General features: G+C 37.5%; 1 protein-coding gene across 1 annotated transcript in view; it reads right to left on the bottom strand.

The window, feature by feature from the left end:
* The window catches only part of Dop2R (dopamine D2-like receptor), a 435,398-nt gene that overhangs the window by 37,068 nt on the left and 380,726 nt on the right, over positions 1–17,604 (bottom strand). The window contains 1 exon segment of the mRNA XM_076524254.1: positions 636–745. Within this exon segment, the coding sequence (XP_076380369.1) occupies positions 636–745 (110 nt within the window).

Genomic DNA, 17,604 nt, shown 5'->3' with positions numbered 1-17,604 from the left:
CGTCGACAAGTATAAAAACGAGCTGGAAGTCTCGAATAATCGTATCTCCTCTACCCAAAATGTCCATTTAGTAGACAATCTGAGCGTCAGTAAGGGAGACATTACTGTATAGTGTTTGTAGATGATTTTAGGAAACACAGCGAACAAAATTGTAAAACAAGAATGCAGTTTTAAATAGACGACTACAAATATATATATTTGAATTGAAAAATTGAATGACAAGGGAAGGAACGCCGATCTTCGAAGCATGAGCATAATTTTCCTCCAACTTGTAGACAAAAAAAAATGAATAATTTAAGAAGGGGAGACATGATTATGCGAGATTATTACTGTACAGTAATGTCTCCCTTACTGACGCTCAGATTGTCCACATAAATGAACAATTTTGGAAGAGGAGATACGATTGCTAGAGCCTTGTGGCTCGTTTTTTATGGTTATCGATCGTCGACAAGTAAAAAAAAACGAGCAGGAAGTCTCGAACAATCATATCTCCTCGTCCCCAAATTGTCCATTTTCGTGCGCAATCTGTGCGTCAATTGGGGAGAATTTACTGTATTTCCGTGCGCGAGAACGTTCGGCAACGGTGAACAATGGATTCCGGTATAGTCGCGGAGACAGTGTCACGGATCGCTCACCTGTCTATCGAGATTGCTACGAGGTTGAAAATGGAACTGGTGCTGCAGGTGACGTCCATGGCGATGTAAAAGTCGCAGACGAATCCGGGCAGGGTCCACGCTCCGTTCACCTGGAAAATAAACAGACGAATGAGACTCGTGATTAAACGTTCCGACGGCGTTAAATGCCGTGTTGCATTTAATTTCGTTCTGTCAAACGGTCGCTGTTCCGATGCTAATTAATGACGGGACCCCCGCCCCCTCCCCGTCCCCCGCCCGCTCGCTGTTTCACGCCGAATCGCCGAAAAAACGCGTGCAAATTGATTCCCGATTATCGGATTACCGATGAGAAACAGCTTTACTTCGCGGTTCCGTCGATTTAACGCTCGTAAAACGTTCGATTATTTCGCGATCGCGACGGATTTGTATGCGAAATAAATATTACACGCGAGACAATTGACGTTTGAATCTTAATTATTTAGTTATTATTGATGTCTTTTTCATTTAGTTGAGATTAAAAATATTCGTTGGTAGCACGTAAAAATTTTTAGTAATTTATTCAATTCAGATTTAGGAGCGCTAATATTGTTGCAATTTATGGTGTGGAAATTTTTAATATTATTGATAATAATATAATGATATGATAATATAATAATATAATAATGTAATAATATAATAATGAAATAATATAATAATGTAATAATATAATAATATAATAATATAATAATATAATAATATAATAATATAATAATATAATAATATAATAATATAATAATATAATAATATAATAATATAATAATATAATAATATAATAATATAATAATATAATAATATAATAATAATATAATAATGTAATAATATAATAATAATTATAATATTTTATATTATTATTAATATTTTAAGTTTCATCCCCTCATTTTTGTGACAAATGCGTAAGATCCGTAAGTTTAATTCCTTAATCATCAATAATTCCTTGAACCAAAATCACGAGGAAATCTTTCCTTTTAAATGCAACCTACCAAATTATTGTAAAAAGAAAAGAGTCCTTGCGACGTTCAACGAATAAGACAAGTCGCAGAGAGTTAACGTCCGGGCATCGGGAAAAATTGCCTAGGGCCTACGAGCGCCATAACGCGTCCCCGGTTTAACCGAACGAACTGATTAGAAGGCGACGCTGCGATTTGTCCGTCTCGACCGCCTTTGCCAGCGGTTTCGCCGCCGCCGACTTCCTATCTTCGAGATATAGACTAATTCGGTTCTACATGGATAGCGAGAACCGCACCGAACCGGGGCTAATTGATTACCTCGTAGTCGTCTGGTTTTCGAAAAACCAAAAAAAAAAAAACGGAAAAAGAAAAAAAATGAGAAAGGCAACAGCGCGCAGCGTCCATCGCCGTGATTGCTCGCTCCGTTTCGAGGACCGAGATTTTACGAGTTAGAAGTGATTGGAATGTGGTGGACGACTGCTGCGATCGATCCTCCTCTAACATCTCTTCGAAAAAAGCTGACTGCGATATCCAGGGAAAATAAAATAATTTGACGAAAAAGTGTTGTGGCGTGCTAGGTTTAGGTAGACAGTTTTTTTTATTGTTCAAGGGGTGGGTTATTGCTATTTTTGATCGTACGCTTTCTATTTTGTTTGAAAAAGAATATTTAATTTATATATATATATTATTATATATATTATTATATATATTATTATTATTATTATATATATATATATATATATATATATATATATATATATTTAATTTATATTCATTTAATATATATTATTATAATGGTATTAACGTTAAACATTATAGATCGCAGACACAAAGAATGTCAATAATTATACGTTTCTATTGTTAACGATATCGACTGCCGAGTCACAAATATTAAAACCTAATCAAAGTTAATTGCAGTAGCTTTTCATGATATTTCGATTTTATTACCAAAATCAAGAGATTTAGAAAAAAAGAAGAAGAATTAATTTATTTAAATCTCTGCAGCGAGAACAATGACGATCAACGCCCAAGCGAGAATAATTGTTGCGAGAACACATTGTTAACCAGGAGGATAATGGAGCCGGTTACTGTGGGCTGGCCAGTTCCCGTGCCTTTGGTTCGTTTTCGAAAATAATTAACTATTTATTGATCGAGCGAAACATATTAAATTTTCCTACTCTTTCATTTTGTTTATTGTTGAATAAAAAGCTTAACAAAGATTGGTTTTAATAAATGAACAACTTAATAACTAAATAATAATAAATGAATAACTTAAGAACTACATAATACTAAATGAATAACTTAATAACTAAATAATAATAATAAATGAATAACTTAATAACTAAATAATAACAATAAAGGAATAACTTAATAACTAAATAATAATAATAAATGAATAACTTAATAACTAAATAATAATAATAAATGAATAACTTAATAACTAAATAATAATAAATTAATAGCTTAATAACTAAACAATAACAAATTAATAACTTCAATAAAAATTCGCTAAAGAATAAAAAAATAAAAATACGTCATATTCGATGAATATAAAGTTAATTACGCCCGAAGGCAGACCGACGGCACAGTAACCGGCTTCGCTGCCCTAGTTGCTCTCGATTCCAGGCCGAGTGTTCTCGAGAACCGCCGTCGCCCGGTAAAAAGGCGCCTCCGAGAGGCTTCTCGACGAATCAAAGGGCTGCCGACCGAATCAAGACTCGAATCTTTGCTCCTTTGCATTCGATCTTGCGCGGTTCATACATTCTTTTTTTTCTCTGTTCGGCACTCCGAGTTCCACGGCGCCGCGCCGTTCGGATCTCGGGCATCTTCGTCGTCGTACGTTTTATTCGCGAAAGCCAGCAAGCAGCTATTTGAGACGGCGGACCCGCGCTTTTCAAGTTAGGCCAGGAGGGACGAGCGAACCTGTGATTTATACGGGACAACCGTGCCCGGCGTACGAGATCTAGGCAAGGCCGGAACGCATGCGCGGCGCGCGCACCTCTCGCCGACCACGTACGCTCTCCCCCCTCCCCGCCGCTGCCGCTGGCTTCCGTTTGAACAACCGGCCCGCCGATGAGCTCCGATTTCTTTGCCGGCGCCTCCTCGAAACCGCAGCTACTACTACTCCGCTTTCAATCGGGCCGCGCTCGCTATTCGAAACGCGCCCGCACGCGAAAATGCGGCAACTGTGCGGTGCCGCGGGCACGGCTGCCTATTGTCTCTTTCGGGATGCACCCGCGGGTGACGCGACGTACGTGGGGAGGCCGGGGTCGGATGAAAGCAATTTCACTTTGGACCACGATTATACAATAACTGTGACATTTACAAGGAAAAGTTTTTAGGCGAAAATGTTAGTTATTAGAGAATTTATGGTAGTGATACGCGCCAATTTTGACGACACTTTTGGGAAAGATTGTTTTTGGAAATGTATTCGACACGTATTTTTTTATTGGCTGTCGTTTGCAGTCTAACAGTGAAGACTGGTCCCGAAGTATTATTGTTATTATTAATTAAGTACTATCATTTTTTATTATTTGTTATTGTTACTAATTAACACTATTATCATTTTTTATTATTATTTGTTATTATTATTAATTATTATTAATTAATATTATTTGTTACTATTATTAATCCTTATTATTAATTATTATTATTTGTTACTATTATCAATCATTATTATTAATTATTATTATTTATTATTATTACTATTATTATTACTGTTATTATTATTTATTATTATTATTATTATTATTATTATTATTATTATTACTGTTATTATTATTTATTACTATATATTATACAATTTATGTATTACATATTATTATATAATATTATTATCATAATTTATTATATATACTCATTGTATTATTATGGATAAAGTGTCGATCATTCTGATAACTGAAAAATAGTTCATCGATATTCTCAAGTTCCTCGAATTCTCCAACTGTTTGAAAATCCACGAAATTGTCTTTCTCATACATCGCATAAAACCCGCAACGCCCTGAGTCAGGTTAGGACGAAAACTTTCAGGAGCCTTCTTCCGTAACAGTTTCTTGCGAATGATGTTTCCAACACCCGGTGACTTCGTTAATACGAATTCATATTTTTATCGAGCGCTTTGATCTGCGACATTTTTATCGCGCGACTCGCGATACGGCGATTCCATTGGAATGTCTTAAATATGGATGTTGATAAAAATTCTAGCTTTCAAGGGGAATAAATCCAGGTGTCCAGATATGGACAGAATATTTTTCTTCTCCGTAAAGAAATGTGTATTAATGAAGAAGCTCCGGCCGGAATAACTGCGAACGAGACCGTGGCGCAAAGGGTTAAAAGCGTAACCTTCCTCCGCCATCGGGGAGGTTTATGAAGTTGAGAAAGCAAGCGGGAGACGTTATTGCACGTTATTAATACTGTTCCCTTGTTTCAGCGATCTTCCGCCGCTGCGGATACAAAGAAATTCATTCGCTCGTGAATATTAAGCTTATCCTTAAGCAAATAGAACCTGTAATCTCGCGAGAGCTCCTTAGATAGCATTGCTATTCAAAGAGTTGTAACGATCTGTGTGCATTACTGGACGTAATGAGGATGCTGTTTGTACCGACGTTCCATTCGCTCCGTTCGTTGCAACGAATATCTTCGATAACAGAAACGAAAAATCTGAGACAAATAAGCAATATAAAATATCGTATGATGGTCAAAAGTTTTTCTTCGATACTTGTGAAGTTTATTTGGTGGAAATGAGTCATTCGAATGCTTATGGTTGCAAAAATTAGTTTGCTCAGATTTTCGTCGCATTGATGTAAACCAAGACTGCACGATAAGTCGGCCTCTCTCTCTCGCTCTCTTTTGCACTCTCGCACTCTCTCTCTCTCGCTCTCGCTCTTTCTTGCACTCTCACTCGCTCTCTCTCTCTCTCGCTCTCCCTCGCTCCCTCTTTCTCTCGCACTCTCGCTCTCTTTCTCTCTCGCTCTTTTGCACTCGCGCTCTCTCTCGCTCTCTTACTCTCGCGCGCTCTCTCTCTCCCCCTTTCTGTCATTCTCTCTCTCACTCTCTTTCGCGCTCTCTCTCGCTCTATCTTGCTCTTTCTCTCGCTCTCTTCCTCTCTTTCTCACGCTTTTTCTCTCTCTCTCTCTCCCTCTCTTGCGCTTTCTCTCTCTCTCGCTCTCTCTCTTTCTCTCTCTCCCTTTCTCTATCTCACGAGGTGTCAGCAACTACAAAGGCGAGCCACGATACTCAAAGAATCGTGTCTCAGTATTCTCATATCCGCATGTTTCGATTCCGACTAAAAACACTTCTGGGAGAAATAACTACACACGATAGTCCAGAATACAAATTAATAAACGAACGAATCTATCGAAGAACGTTCTCTAAAAACTATCCGAGAACTAAATAAATTAGTCGATTCACAAATACAAGGACTAGTAAACATTGGTTACACCGTACACAGTAATGTCTCCCTAACTGACGCTAAGATTGTGCACAAAAATGGACAATTTGGTGGCTCGTTTTTAGAGTTGTTGACAATTCGTATCTATAAAAACGAGCCACAAGCCTCGGAACGATCGTATCTCCTCTTCCCAAATTGTCCACTTTTGTGGACAACCTGAGCGTCAATTAGGGAGACATTACTGTACGTCCAATTCTTATCGTGAAATCAAAAGTCGCCCAATTTTACACGATCAAGTTGAACGCACGACAAAAAGAAAAGAAAAATGAATCGCGTGCTCTCTGCTTCGCATTATTCCATATTTATTCGCGGAACGATAAAAAATTGCGTATTCCGCTGCAACCATTTCGCGTTGGGAACAGGTCGTTTAATATGAGCAGAGGCGGCGCGTTAATTAAGCGTCCCCCGTGAAAATTCTCATTTTATTGATGCATTCCATCTGCCGCGCGCGGCCGTTCCAATGGAATCGTTAAATAAAAAATTCACCGGCCGAATAATAACTTCACCTTTCATCTATAATTTAAATAACAACTATCGCGGCGAATGTCTGCTGCGAACACACGTTGCTCTCTCTCTCTCTCTCTCTCTCTCTCTCTCGCTGAAACACCGTGGCGCAGTCTCCGAGGAATTAAAAATCCACGACACCCCGGGACACCCGCGCCGCTGACAATTCATGACCGGCATTAAAGAGAAACGGGGTCGGTATAATGTCCAATATTTAACGATATATTGCAGCACGTGAGTAAACAAGGACCGCGCGCGCGCTCACGCGCGGTAACGTCAAGCCGCGGTTGTTCAGGCTGGCCGTATGCATGCTCGCCGTAAATAATAAGGGAACAAGAGGAGCATCCTTGGCAATTTATTCGGCCCATCAATAACGAAGCAACCAAAAACGCGCGCGCGCACGCGGCTGACAAAAGTCTCGAGTTTCTATAAGGCGAGATATACAACGCGTCGGTTGTTTCGCGCCGGCACATTTTCTGCCCGGAATTGCGTGCCGAGACGAGTCTCGCGATAGCGCTCTCATTTTTCGAGAAAGCTTTTTCCCATTTTTTTTTTTCATTTCTTCTTTTCTCGTTAAGAGGAGAAGGACCGTCGCGGTCCGCGCGCGGCCCGTATCACGCGGGCCGTATGTTGAAACGGCGGCCGCAAGCGACGTTGTACCGCGCGCACGTCGTATATTTCGGCAACCTTACGACGTCATAAAGTGCCGATAGATCGGCCCCGTGTTGCGCCGCGCGGAACGGCCGTGCGGCGCGAACGATCGATACCTGCCGATAGCGCGCCGATAGTTGAGCCCCGTAGATAATGCAACTTAATACTATTCGCTAATGCGCTGGGCAAGTAATCGGCGTGCATATTGCGGAACGTGATCGATACCGGGCCGGATTGAACGAACTGCTGGGTTACACGGCGTATCCTCGGCTCGAAGTGCTCTGCAAATGGAACGCTTGCCCGTCACCCGGCGACTCCTGTTGACGTATCGTGCCCACGCATAAAGAAGAAAAAGCGCCGCCGCGGAAAAAGAAGCATGATTCTTACGTGCTACGCCGCTATCGTTGCTCGGCTTGCGTGACTCGGTTCGAATTAAATAAAAATTATAAAAAGTAAATTATTATAATTGTAACAATAATAATAATAATAATAATAATGATAACGATAATGATGAGAGGAAGGAAAAGAAGAAATTTAATTACAACTGAAGTATGCAGGCTGGGCAACGGTAATAGGGATATTATAATTATAATAATAATTATTATTATCATATTATTATTATCATTGTTGTTTTAAACTGAGAGATTCAAGCAGGATAAAGATTAAATCGAAATATAGTAAGCTCTGAAGTAACGCTTTAATTAGAAAGAACTGATTTCTACAAGTTGTCCCATAATTATGTCAATACTCGGAAATGATTCCTGAGATCATTTGAAGCAACTTTCTCCTTTGCGAAAATGCAATCCGTGGCTTCGTTTACGAGTTATTAACGAAAAAGCGCTGACCAATGAGTGGCGAGATCAGTTATCGCGCGGTGGCCGAGCCAGTTAGCGGAACTGAGCTCTGCGCGTTCGCTGACCGGACCGCCTCGCGCCAGCTGAGCTCGCCTCGCATTGGTCAGCGCTTTTTCGTTAATAACTCGTAAACGTAGCCTCGGAGAAAATTTTTGTAAAGGAAAAAGTTACTTCAAATGACCTCAGGAACCCACCATTTCCGGATTACGAGACATTTTTGGGCAGCCTGTATAAAAGAGGTAGAGAGAGAACGAGGTTATAAAAAAGAAGGAATATTTGACGGCGAGGACGAGGTGAGAAGAGGGGAGGGGGGAAGAGGGGAACGTGTATCGGAGGACGGATAAAGAGTGTAGGAGCAAGATTTGCGAAAGGGATGGAGAGGATCGTTTAAACACCTGTTAGAAGATTGCGGGGGGATGGAAAAGACAGATATCCGAGTGTAGAAAAAGTATTGCAGGGGAGGAAGGATAAAAAAGTCGTAAAGTGGATTAGAAATGTGGAAAAGATTGGAAAAAGACTGCAGGAAAAGGACGAAATGCAGTAAATTCTCCCTAATTGGCGCTCAGCTTGGGAACAAAAATGGACGATTTGGAAAGAGGAGACGCGATTATTCGAGCCTTCCGGCTCGTTTTCATAATTGTTGACAATCGGTAACCGTAATAATCGTATCTTCTCTTCCCAAATTACCAATTTTTGTGAGCGTCAATCTGATCATCAATTAGCGAGAATTTACTGTAATTGCAATGCAAACTAGATGCAATAAGCTAGAATAGATTAGGTTAGTGTAGATTAGCATTGGACTGTAGAAGGATGATTGATTATGCCAAATGGAGTGGTTTGAGGATGGACGAACATTTAGAACATTTAGAAAACCGAGCAATATTACTATTGTCATCAATTATCGTTATTGTTACTGCTAATGTTACTTTATTATGTATTCATTATATATTATTATTGTGCATTATATATATATATATATATATATATATTTATTATATATTCAACATTCTCATTACGCATATGTTTGCATTTATTTAGCACTATTTTCACCGCCAGCTCTATATTTAGAACATTTAGAAAACCGAGTAATATTACTATTGTCATTAATTATCGTTATTGTTACTGCTAATGTTATTTGATTATATATTCATTATATATTATTATTATGCATTATATATATAATGTAATATTAAAAATAATAATATATATATAATAAATAATAATAAAATAATATAAATAATATTAAATTAATATAATATTAATATTATAATTATATAATATTTTATATTATTATAATTATATTAATATTATAATAATATATATATTATTTATTATATATTCAACATCCTCATTATGCATATGTTTGCATTTATTTAGCACTATTTTCACCGCCAGCTCTATAAAAAGCATATTTTCCGTGGAGAACTACCACGTTTGCGTTCGCATCTTAAATATTGTAATTCTGTAGACACAAAGAGAAAAAGAATAAAATGCAACCTTATTTTGCTTGTTCAAACGTCGTCTCAAATGTCACGATTTATGCAATTTAGTTACAAGCGAGTCACTTGAGAGGCAAATTGAAAATGTCTGCGACATTCGTAGCTGCGTGAAAATCTACTCAAAGGATTTACCTCATTTCATTCCAAACAGTTCAGTGTATTATTATAATTATTCGAACGATTTTTATTACGTATTTTGAACGAAGGGTTTTTTATACGAATTAAATAGGATTTTTCTTGTTTGTTGCACTTGAACTGTCCAGCGTTGCGTTGTGGGTTCGATCTATCGAAACTTGTAAGAAGATATGACACGATTAATTATATTTCTCGGATAAATACACATTCTCTAGAAAAAAAAGAATTTGAGAAATAAGCTTTGTTGTTTTATTTTTTTTTAAACTTGTTCAAAATAAAAACTAAAGACTTAATGTGTATCAGAAGAGAATCCAGGTAGCGCATTAAAAGCGAGCAAAAAAGCCCCGCAGATGTAATAATTTTTTAACATATGGAGATTTAATGTCCCACCTTTTTCCGCTCCGTCCACGTCGGCCGAGCATGTTATTGTTGTGAAAAAGTGTGCGGCGAACAAAGGAACGGGTTCGCCCGTGGAAAAGGCGAAACATTTTCCCGTTCTGGATCCTGATTCAGCCGCAACCGGACAATCCACGAAATATTCGCAGTTTCCTGGGAGTTAATAGGGTGTTTCCATTCGAAAATTTGCTACTTTTTCAATTCATTCAAAAATTGACAACAAAACAAAGTGACACAAAAGAATTGAACTCTATATGACTAGCATGATATTCGTAATTATGAACTGATCGGGTTTTTTCTTAAATTGTTTGTATATATTAACAATTATAATATTAATTATATTAATAATAATTTTGTATATGTAATATATAATATAAATAGTAAATATAAAATATAGAATTTTATAATTATATATAATCTTTTGTCAGTGCATTTTCGTTAAGAAGAAAGTTACTTCAAATGATATTAATATAAATATTAATATTATATTATACTAATATAATTTATAATATTATATATTAATATTATAAATTATATTAATATAATATTATAATATATATATAATATATAATATTTATAATATAATATTATAATATATATATAATATATATATATATATAATTATAATATATCACCCAAAAAGGAGTGATTTCTGATTATTAATTATTAATATTAATATTAATATTAATATTAATATAATATAATATTATAAATTAATATTATAAATATTATAAATATTATATATTATATATATATATATAATATATATATATTAAAAGGAGTGATTTCTGATTATTAATTATTAATATTAATATTAATATTAATATTAATATAATATAATATTATAAATTAATATTATAAATATTATAAATATTATATATTATATATATATATATAATATATATATATATATATATATATATATATATATATAATATATAATATTTATAATATTTATAATATTAATTTATAATATTATATTATATTAATATTAATATTAATATTAATATTAATAATTAATAATCAGAAATCACTCCTTTTTGGGTGATATATTATAATTGTTATTAGAATTGTAATAATAATATATTATAATCACGTACGGTCCAAAATGAACATTCGCGAATACGGATCGAAGACGCGATACGTTTATCGAAGCAAACGATAGCACGATGCCGGCAATTACCGGGAAGTTTCTAATTAGTCTGTTAGCGTCGAAACGGAACTTAGGCGATTATTGTCGCGTATCGTTGTAACCGTGCTCTCCAGGCGGCATTATTAACCCATTATCACCCAATCTCCCATTTTTGGGACACTTCTCCAAATTCTTTTCTCTTAAAAACCGCAACTTCTAAATAAAATACAAATATAGTAATGTCTCTCTAATTGACGCCGAGATTGCGCACGAAAATGGACAATCTGGGAAGAGGAGATGCGATTATTCGAGCTTTGCGGTTCGTTTTTATAGTCATGAATTGTCAACGATTATAAAAACCGTGCTGCAAGGCTCGAACAATCGCGTCTCCTCTCCCCAAATTGTCCAATTTTGTGCACAATCTGAGCGTCGGTATGGGAGACATTACTGTACATCTAAATAAATAATCAGAACATGTCACGTGCTCCATGAAAGTATTGAAAGTTCCCACTATTCTGCTTGAAATAATTGTGAACTTCAGATTGAAACTAATAACCTCAATTTGATTTTTTTCTGTATTTTTGAATTGCCGCGGGTAACGGGTTAAAACATTGCGACAGATTCTGTGACGTGTTGCCCCACCCGATGTAACGGATCCCGTTTCCGCGTCTGGTTACAGCGAGCAATGAATTCGAGAGCCACGCCGTGAAGAAGAGGAAGAAGAAGAAGAAGAAGAAGAAGACGCAATTCCATCGACAAAAGAAACGGCATTTCATAGAGACTTGCGAGACGTTTCGCGTTTGCCGTCGGCCGCGTTCGATCAGGCACCGTCTCTCTCTCTCTCTCTCTCTCTCTCTCTCTCTCTCTCTCTCTTTTTATCCGTCGGATTGCCGTCGCCGCGGCCGTCTCCTCCCGTTTCCTCCAGAGATGTCATTAAATGTTGGAAACTCTGTCACCCGGAACTCTCAAAGGAGAACCGGTCGGCCGGAGCCGAGAACACGCGGCATCCGAGAGCACGGAAACACGCTGAGAAGCGGAGAATATTAATTCGGAGGACACCGGGTAGGAATGGAGCGTCTACGTCCGATGGAATTTTTTTTCTTTTCCCTTATTTTATCTTTCGATTCGTCGCGCTCTTCGGGAGTTCCATTCGCGCGCGAATACGAATCCGATGGAATTCGTTTTCAGCCAAGCAGCTCTTATAATACACAATGTTTATTAATATAGAAGTGCGAGAAGTCATGGTGTTCATTGCGTGCCACGTCGTCGCTCGTTCGCAATGACTTCGTATCGTTCATAAAAATCGTTCGTGCTCTTTCAATGGTTTCGCGTCTTTTTTCAACGTCTTGCGAACAATTTTCGATTACATTACATTACATTACATTTACATTACATTACATTTACATTACATTACATTTACATTACATTACATTTACATTACATTACATTTACATTACATTACATTTACATTACATTACATTTACATTACATTACATTTACATTACATTACATTTACATTACATTATATTGACATTACAATACATTTACATTTACATTGTCATTACATTACATTTACATTGTCATTACATTACATTTACATTCACATTACATTCACGTTGCATTCACATTACACTGACATTACATTGACATTACATTCACATTACATTACATTACATTACATTCACATTACATTACATTACATTACATTCACATTACATTGACATTACATTCACATTACATTCACATTACATTCACATTACATTCACATTACATTCACATTACATTGACATTACATTGACATTACATTACATTGACATACATTGACATTACATTACATTGACATTATATTGACATTACATCGACATTACATTACATTATATTATATAATAATAAATTATATATTATATATTAGATTCGTATTTAAATTATGTACGGAACGTTAAGTATTTGTCTCCGGATTCTCGTTCCGATCGTCGACGATCGTAAAAACGGATTCACCAGCAAAACATCGTATAGACGTCAGTCAAGCTTCGTTCCATCAAATATATTACAAAGATTCGCACAATACCCGCTTTCACCAGCAATTTCTTTTCATTTTCGCCGGTCCCGTTTATGCTCGCATAAATCACGTCTATCGCGTTTACATTAGCCTTTCGACAAGGCCTGAAACGTCCTGTACACAGAGACGTTCCGTTTGACAGCAGCTCTGATAGAGTTTTACAAAGAAAGCTTAACGGAACGCCGGTCCCGGCCGCGGGTGTTCCGAAGTTACGCTTTATCTTTGAGAATTACGGTGAACTTATGTTCGCCGTGTTACTTGCCGAGAAAAACCGGCAAACACCGTCGAATCTAATTTCCTCGAAATTAACGTTTCTTCTTGCGCGGTGGTCGCTCGCCGCTCGGGCAAAAGTGCTCACCGCCGCGGAAATTCATAACTTCCGGCGCGCGTTTGTAGACACTAGCGTCGACTTCGTCGTCGACGATTGTCGACGATTAGGGGGCGGGGGGAGGGGGTGGGTGCGCGTAGATTCCGCGTGGAACGGGATTTAGTCCCCCGGATTTATGAGGACACACGCCGTTAATTACAAGATCGCTGCAGTCTAAACTTCGAAACAGAAATCCCAACAGGCTCCGAATACCGTTTAGCAACGTTGTAATGCGTCTTTGTCGGAAGTTCAGCCGCCGGCCAGAATGCCGATGAAATATTTAGGACGAAGCAATTTAAGTGGGACCGGCGCCAGTTACGGTTCACTTTGAGCGCGCGCGCGGTCCTGTTATCCGGCCAAGCGACGCGCGCTGCCCGTTGTTAGCCTTATTGCCCCTGCCAGGAAATATGCAAAATTTGTTCCAATATGTTCCAGCCGCTGGGACCAAACCTGCTTAAGCCGCTAAACGTGGATTATTACAACGTTGCTGGGACAAGCGTCTGTCGCGCGCTACGTGGTTCGTTCTATCATCGTTAAAGCGACATCGAACTACGTTAATGTTTAATCACGAACGAAACTCGTAAAAATTCAAAGTGATATAAAGCGCAGCCTAACACTGAAACGCAAAATGTCTTCGATGCTCTTAATCGGTTCGCTGTGTTCGACGAGTATACTCGTCACGGAGAAGCGACAGTATTTTCTGTCACGACGAGTATACTCGTCACGGAGAAATGGTAGTATTTTGTGTCACGACGAGAATACTCGTCACAGAGAAATGGTAGTATTTTGTGTCACGACGAGTATACTCGTTACGGAGAAGCGGCAGTATTTTGTGCCACGACGAGTATACTCGTCACGGAGAAATTGAGTATTTTGTGTCACGACGAGTATATTCGTCAGGGAGAAGTGGCAGTAACTTGTGTCACGACGAGTATACTCGTTACGGAGAAGTGACAGTAATTTATGTTACGACGAGTATATTCGTCAGGGAGAAGTGACAGTAATTTATGTCATGACGAGTATACTCGTCACGGAGAAATTGAGTATTTTGTGTCACGATGAATATACTCGTCACGGAGAAATGGCAGTAATTTGTATCACGACGAGTATATTCGTCAGGGAGAAGTGACAGTGTTTTGTGTCACGTCGAGTATTCTCGTCAAGAAGAAATGGCAGTAATTTGTATTACGACGAATATACTCGTCACGGAAAATCGGCAGTATTTCATGTCGCGACGAGTATACTCGTCGCTTGTAAAAAGGAGCGACCATTGGCCCTTTAAATTGTAATTTTAGTAAAAACAATGTTTACATTGTTATAAAAATAAGATTAGAAAAGATATAATAAAAGATAATATTATAAGATTTATATTACAATATTATTCTATAGAATAATCGCGCGCGACGCATTATCGTCTCCCGTATTCGAACTACATATACGTCACGTTTTATAAGAGAGCAATCGACTCCACCGTCGTTTCTCCATAGAAACGTCAACGGGACCGCGAACACGATAATAACCCGAGCCGGTCGTGTTTAGCCTCGTTTCGGCGATAAACGCCCGGCGGGATCGACGGAACGAAATGAGTCGTCGGGCAACTTCTGAAACAATCCGCGTGCACCTTCGGCAATCGATTAATAGGTCGTGATGACAAATTTCGAGGGTCGGTTCGCCTGACGGCGCGGCGGCAGCGTTGATCGACTCCCGATTGGATTCAAACAGAATTTCCTCGAACGGCCGCCACCGTTCGTTAATTGGAACGCGCGTTTGAAAACGATACAGCCGCCGATTATCGAATCGTAGCCACCGACGCGACGCGGCGCGGCGCGAAACGAAGCGACGGGACGGGAGGGGAGGGGATGGGACGCGGCGGGACGGGTAGGGGAGAGGAAGCGACGGGAGGCGCGCGACGGTGGCTGTGACATCTGTTCTCCCTTTTTTTTGTGTGTTTTCTCTTCCATTAAAAATTCCAGTAAATAGACCGGCCGCATTGTTATTCGTTGGTCGTTGACGATCAATTATCCGGCGTGGTTCGCGCGTTAGGAAATACCATAGCTCGTCGTCGAGCGAGGCTGGCGCTCGCGCTCGTGCTCGCGCGCGCGCGTCTATTTCGAAAGCGCGTCGATGTGAATCCCCCTCTTGACAAGGGAGACGCGTTACCGAGCAACGCGCAACAGAGTTATGGCTCATTTAACCCGATGCTGCTGGGGGGAGTCGGCTGAAGGGATTCAGCATACGAGGGCACGGCTAAAATAAGGCACCGGCTGGAAGATGCAGGCCAGACATCCTTCGTGTCTCGCTAGGACCTCGTGCACCGCGCCTTGTTCCACCGAGTGAGTTCCTTGCGAATTTGTTCCCGACGCCCGTTATATTAATACCAGTTATACTCGTAACGCGGCGCCCCATAAAGCACAGCCAAATGCGCTGACACGACCCTCTGCCGAGGCAATTGGTCAACGCTTTACTACACCGTGTCACGGTAACAGGTCTTGTTACACTGACGACGGTAACAGGTCTTCGTGCAGAGTCTCTTGCAGTTTTCTCTGCACGATTTCACGGTATTGGCGAGGATAAGATTTGAGATGCGATTAAATTCAATCGAGAGGTTAGGTACGCGATGGAGTGGCGGCTTATTTTGTTTAATTCTTCGGTGATGGTGGAAATTTGGATTGATGGGGACTGAAAATGGGGGCGTGTCTTTTAGAAATGTGCTGTAGTTGCGCTATAATTTTTGTACTCCTTCATTGAGAAGTATAATATATATATGTATAATATAATTAAATTATAATTAAATATATTATATAATATATATTATAATTTGTAATTAAATATGTTATAATATATACTATAATTTATAATCAAATATATTTTAATATATACTATAATTTATAATTAAATATATTATAATATATACTATAATTTGTAATTAAATATATTATAATATATACTATAATTTATAATCAAATATATTTTAATATATACTATAATTTATAATTAAATATATTATAATATATACTATAATTTGTAATTAAATATATTATAATATATACTATAATTTATGATCAAATATATTTTAATATATACTATAATTTATAATTAAATATATTATAATATATACTATAATTTGTAATTAAATATATTATAATATATACTATAATTTATAATAAAATATATTTTAATATATATTATAACATGTATATACCATAATGAATAGAACGATAATTTCCTCTTGGACCGATGCATATTATGCATTAAAACTACGATTCTTCTTCCGACGATATTTTATACCCTTCTTTGTTCGAGGCAAATTTATTCACTGCTTAATGTAATATGCCATAATTCAAAAATCGACCAAATAGCAAGATTCAAATATTTTTCATTAATTATTGACGTTACTGCATACGCGCAAAATGTAGAGAAATGGATTTGTAATATCCACACGCATGTAAGTTATAATTTACGATTCACTATTTCCGACTGCCAATTATTTTGGCTAACCTTCTTTCTCGTTTTCTGAGAATTCTGGGAATCGATTTTTATTTTCGCGTTAGTTGTTATATTCTTTCATATGACAAGCTCAAAATCACTGCATTATTTTGATGTTAATTCTCTTATTTTGGTGTAAATTAGTTTCTAATTAATTGGTTGGTTTTTTTAATTCTCATTTGGTGCATTCGTTTTGATAATTCTGGAAATCAATTTTTACCTTCACGTTAGTTACTATACCCTTTTATATAACAATTGAATTGTTATAGCATGTAATATTAAATAGTATAGTATATATATATTATAGTATAGCATATAATATTAAATGGTATAGTATATGTATTGTAGTATAGCATATAATATGAAATAATATAGTATATATATTAGTATAATAATATTAAATAAATAATATTAAGCAGCGAATAAATTCGACTCGAACAAAGAACGGTATAAAATATCGTCGGAAGTAGA

Source organism: Megalopta genalis, chromosome 8 (genome assembly GCF_051020955.1).
Source record: "Megalopta genalis isolate 19385.01 chromosome 8, iyMegGena1_principal, whole genome shotgun sequence".
Taxonomy (NCBI): domain Eukaryota; kingdom Metazoa; phylum Arthropoda; class Insecta; order Hymenoptera; family Halictidae; genus Megalopta; species Megalopta genalis.
This window is presented reverse-complemented; position numbering and strand designations above follow the sequence as displayed.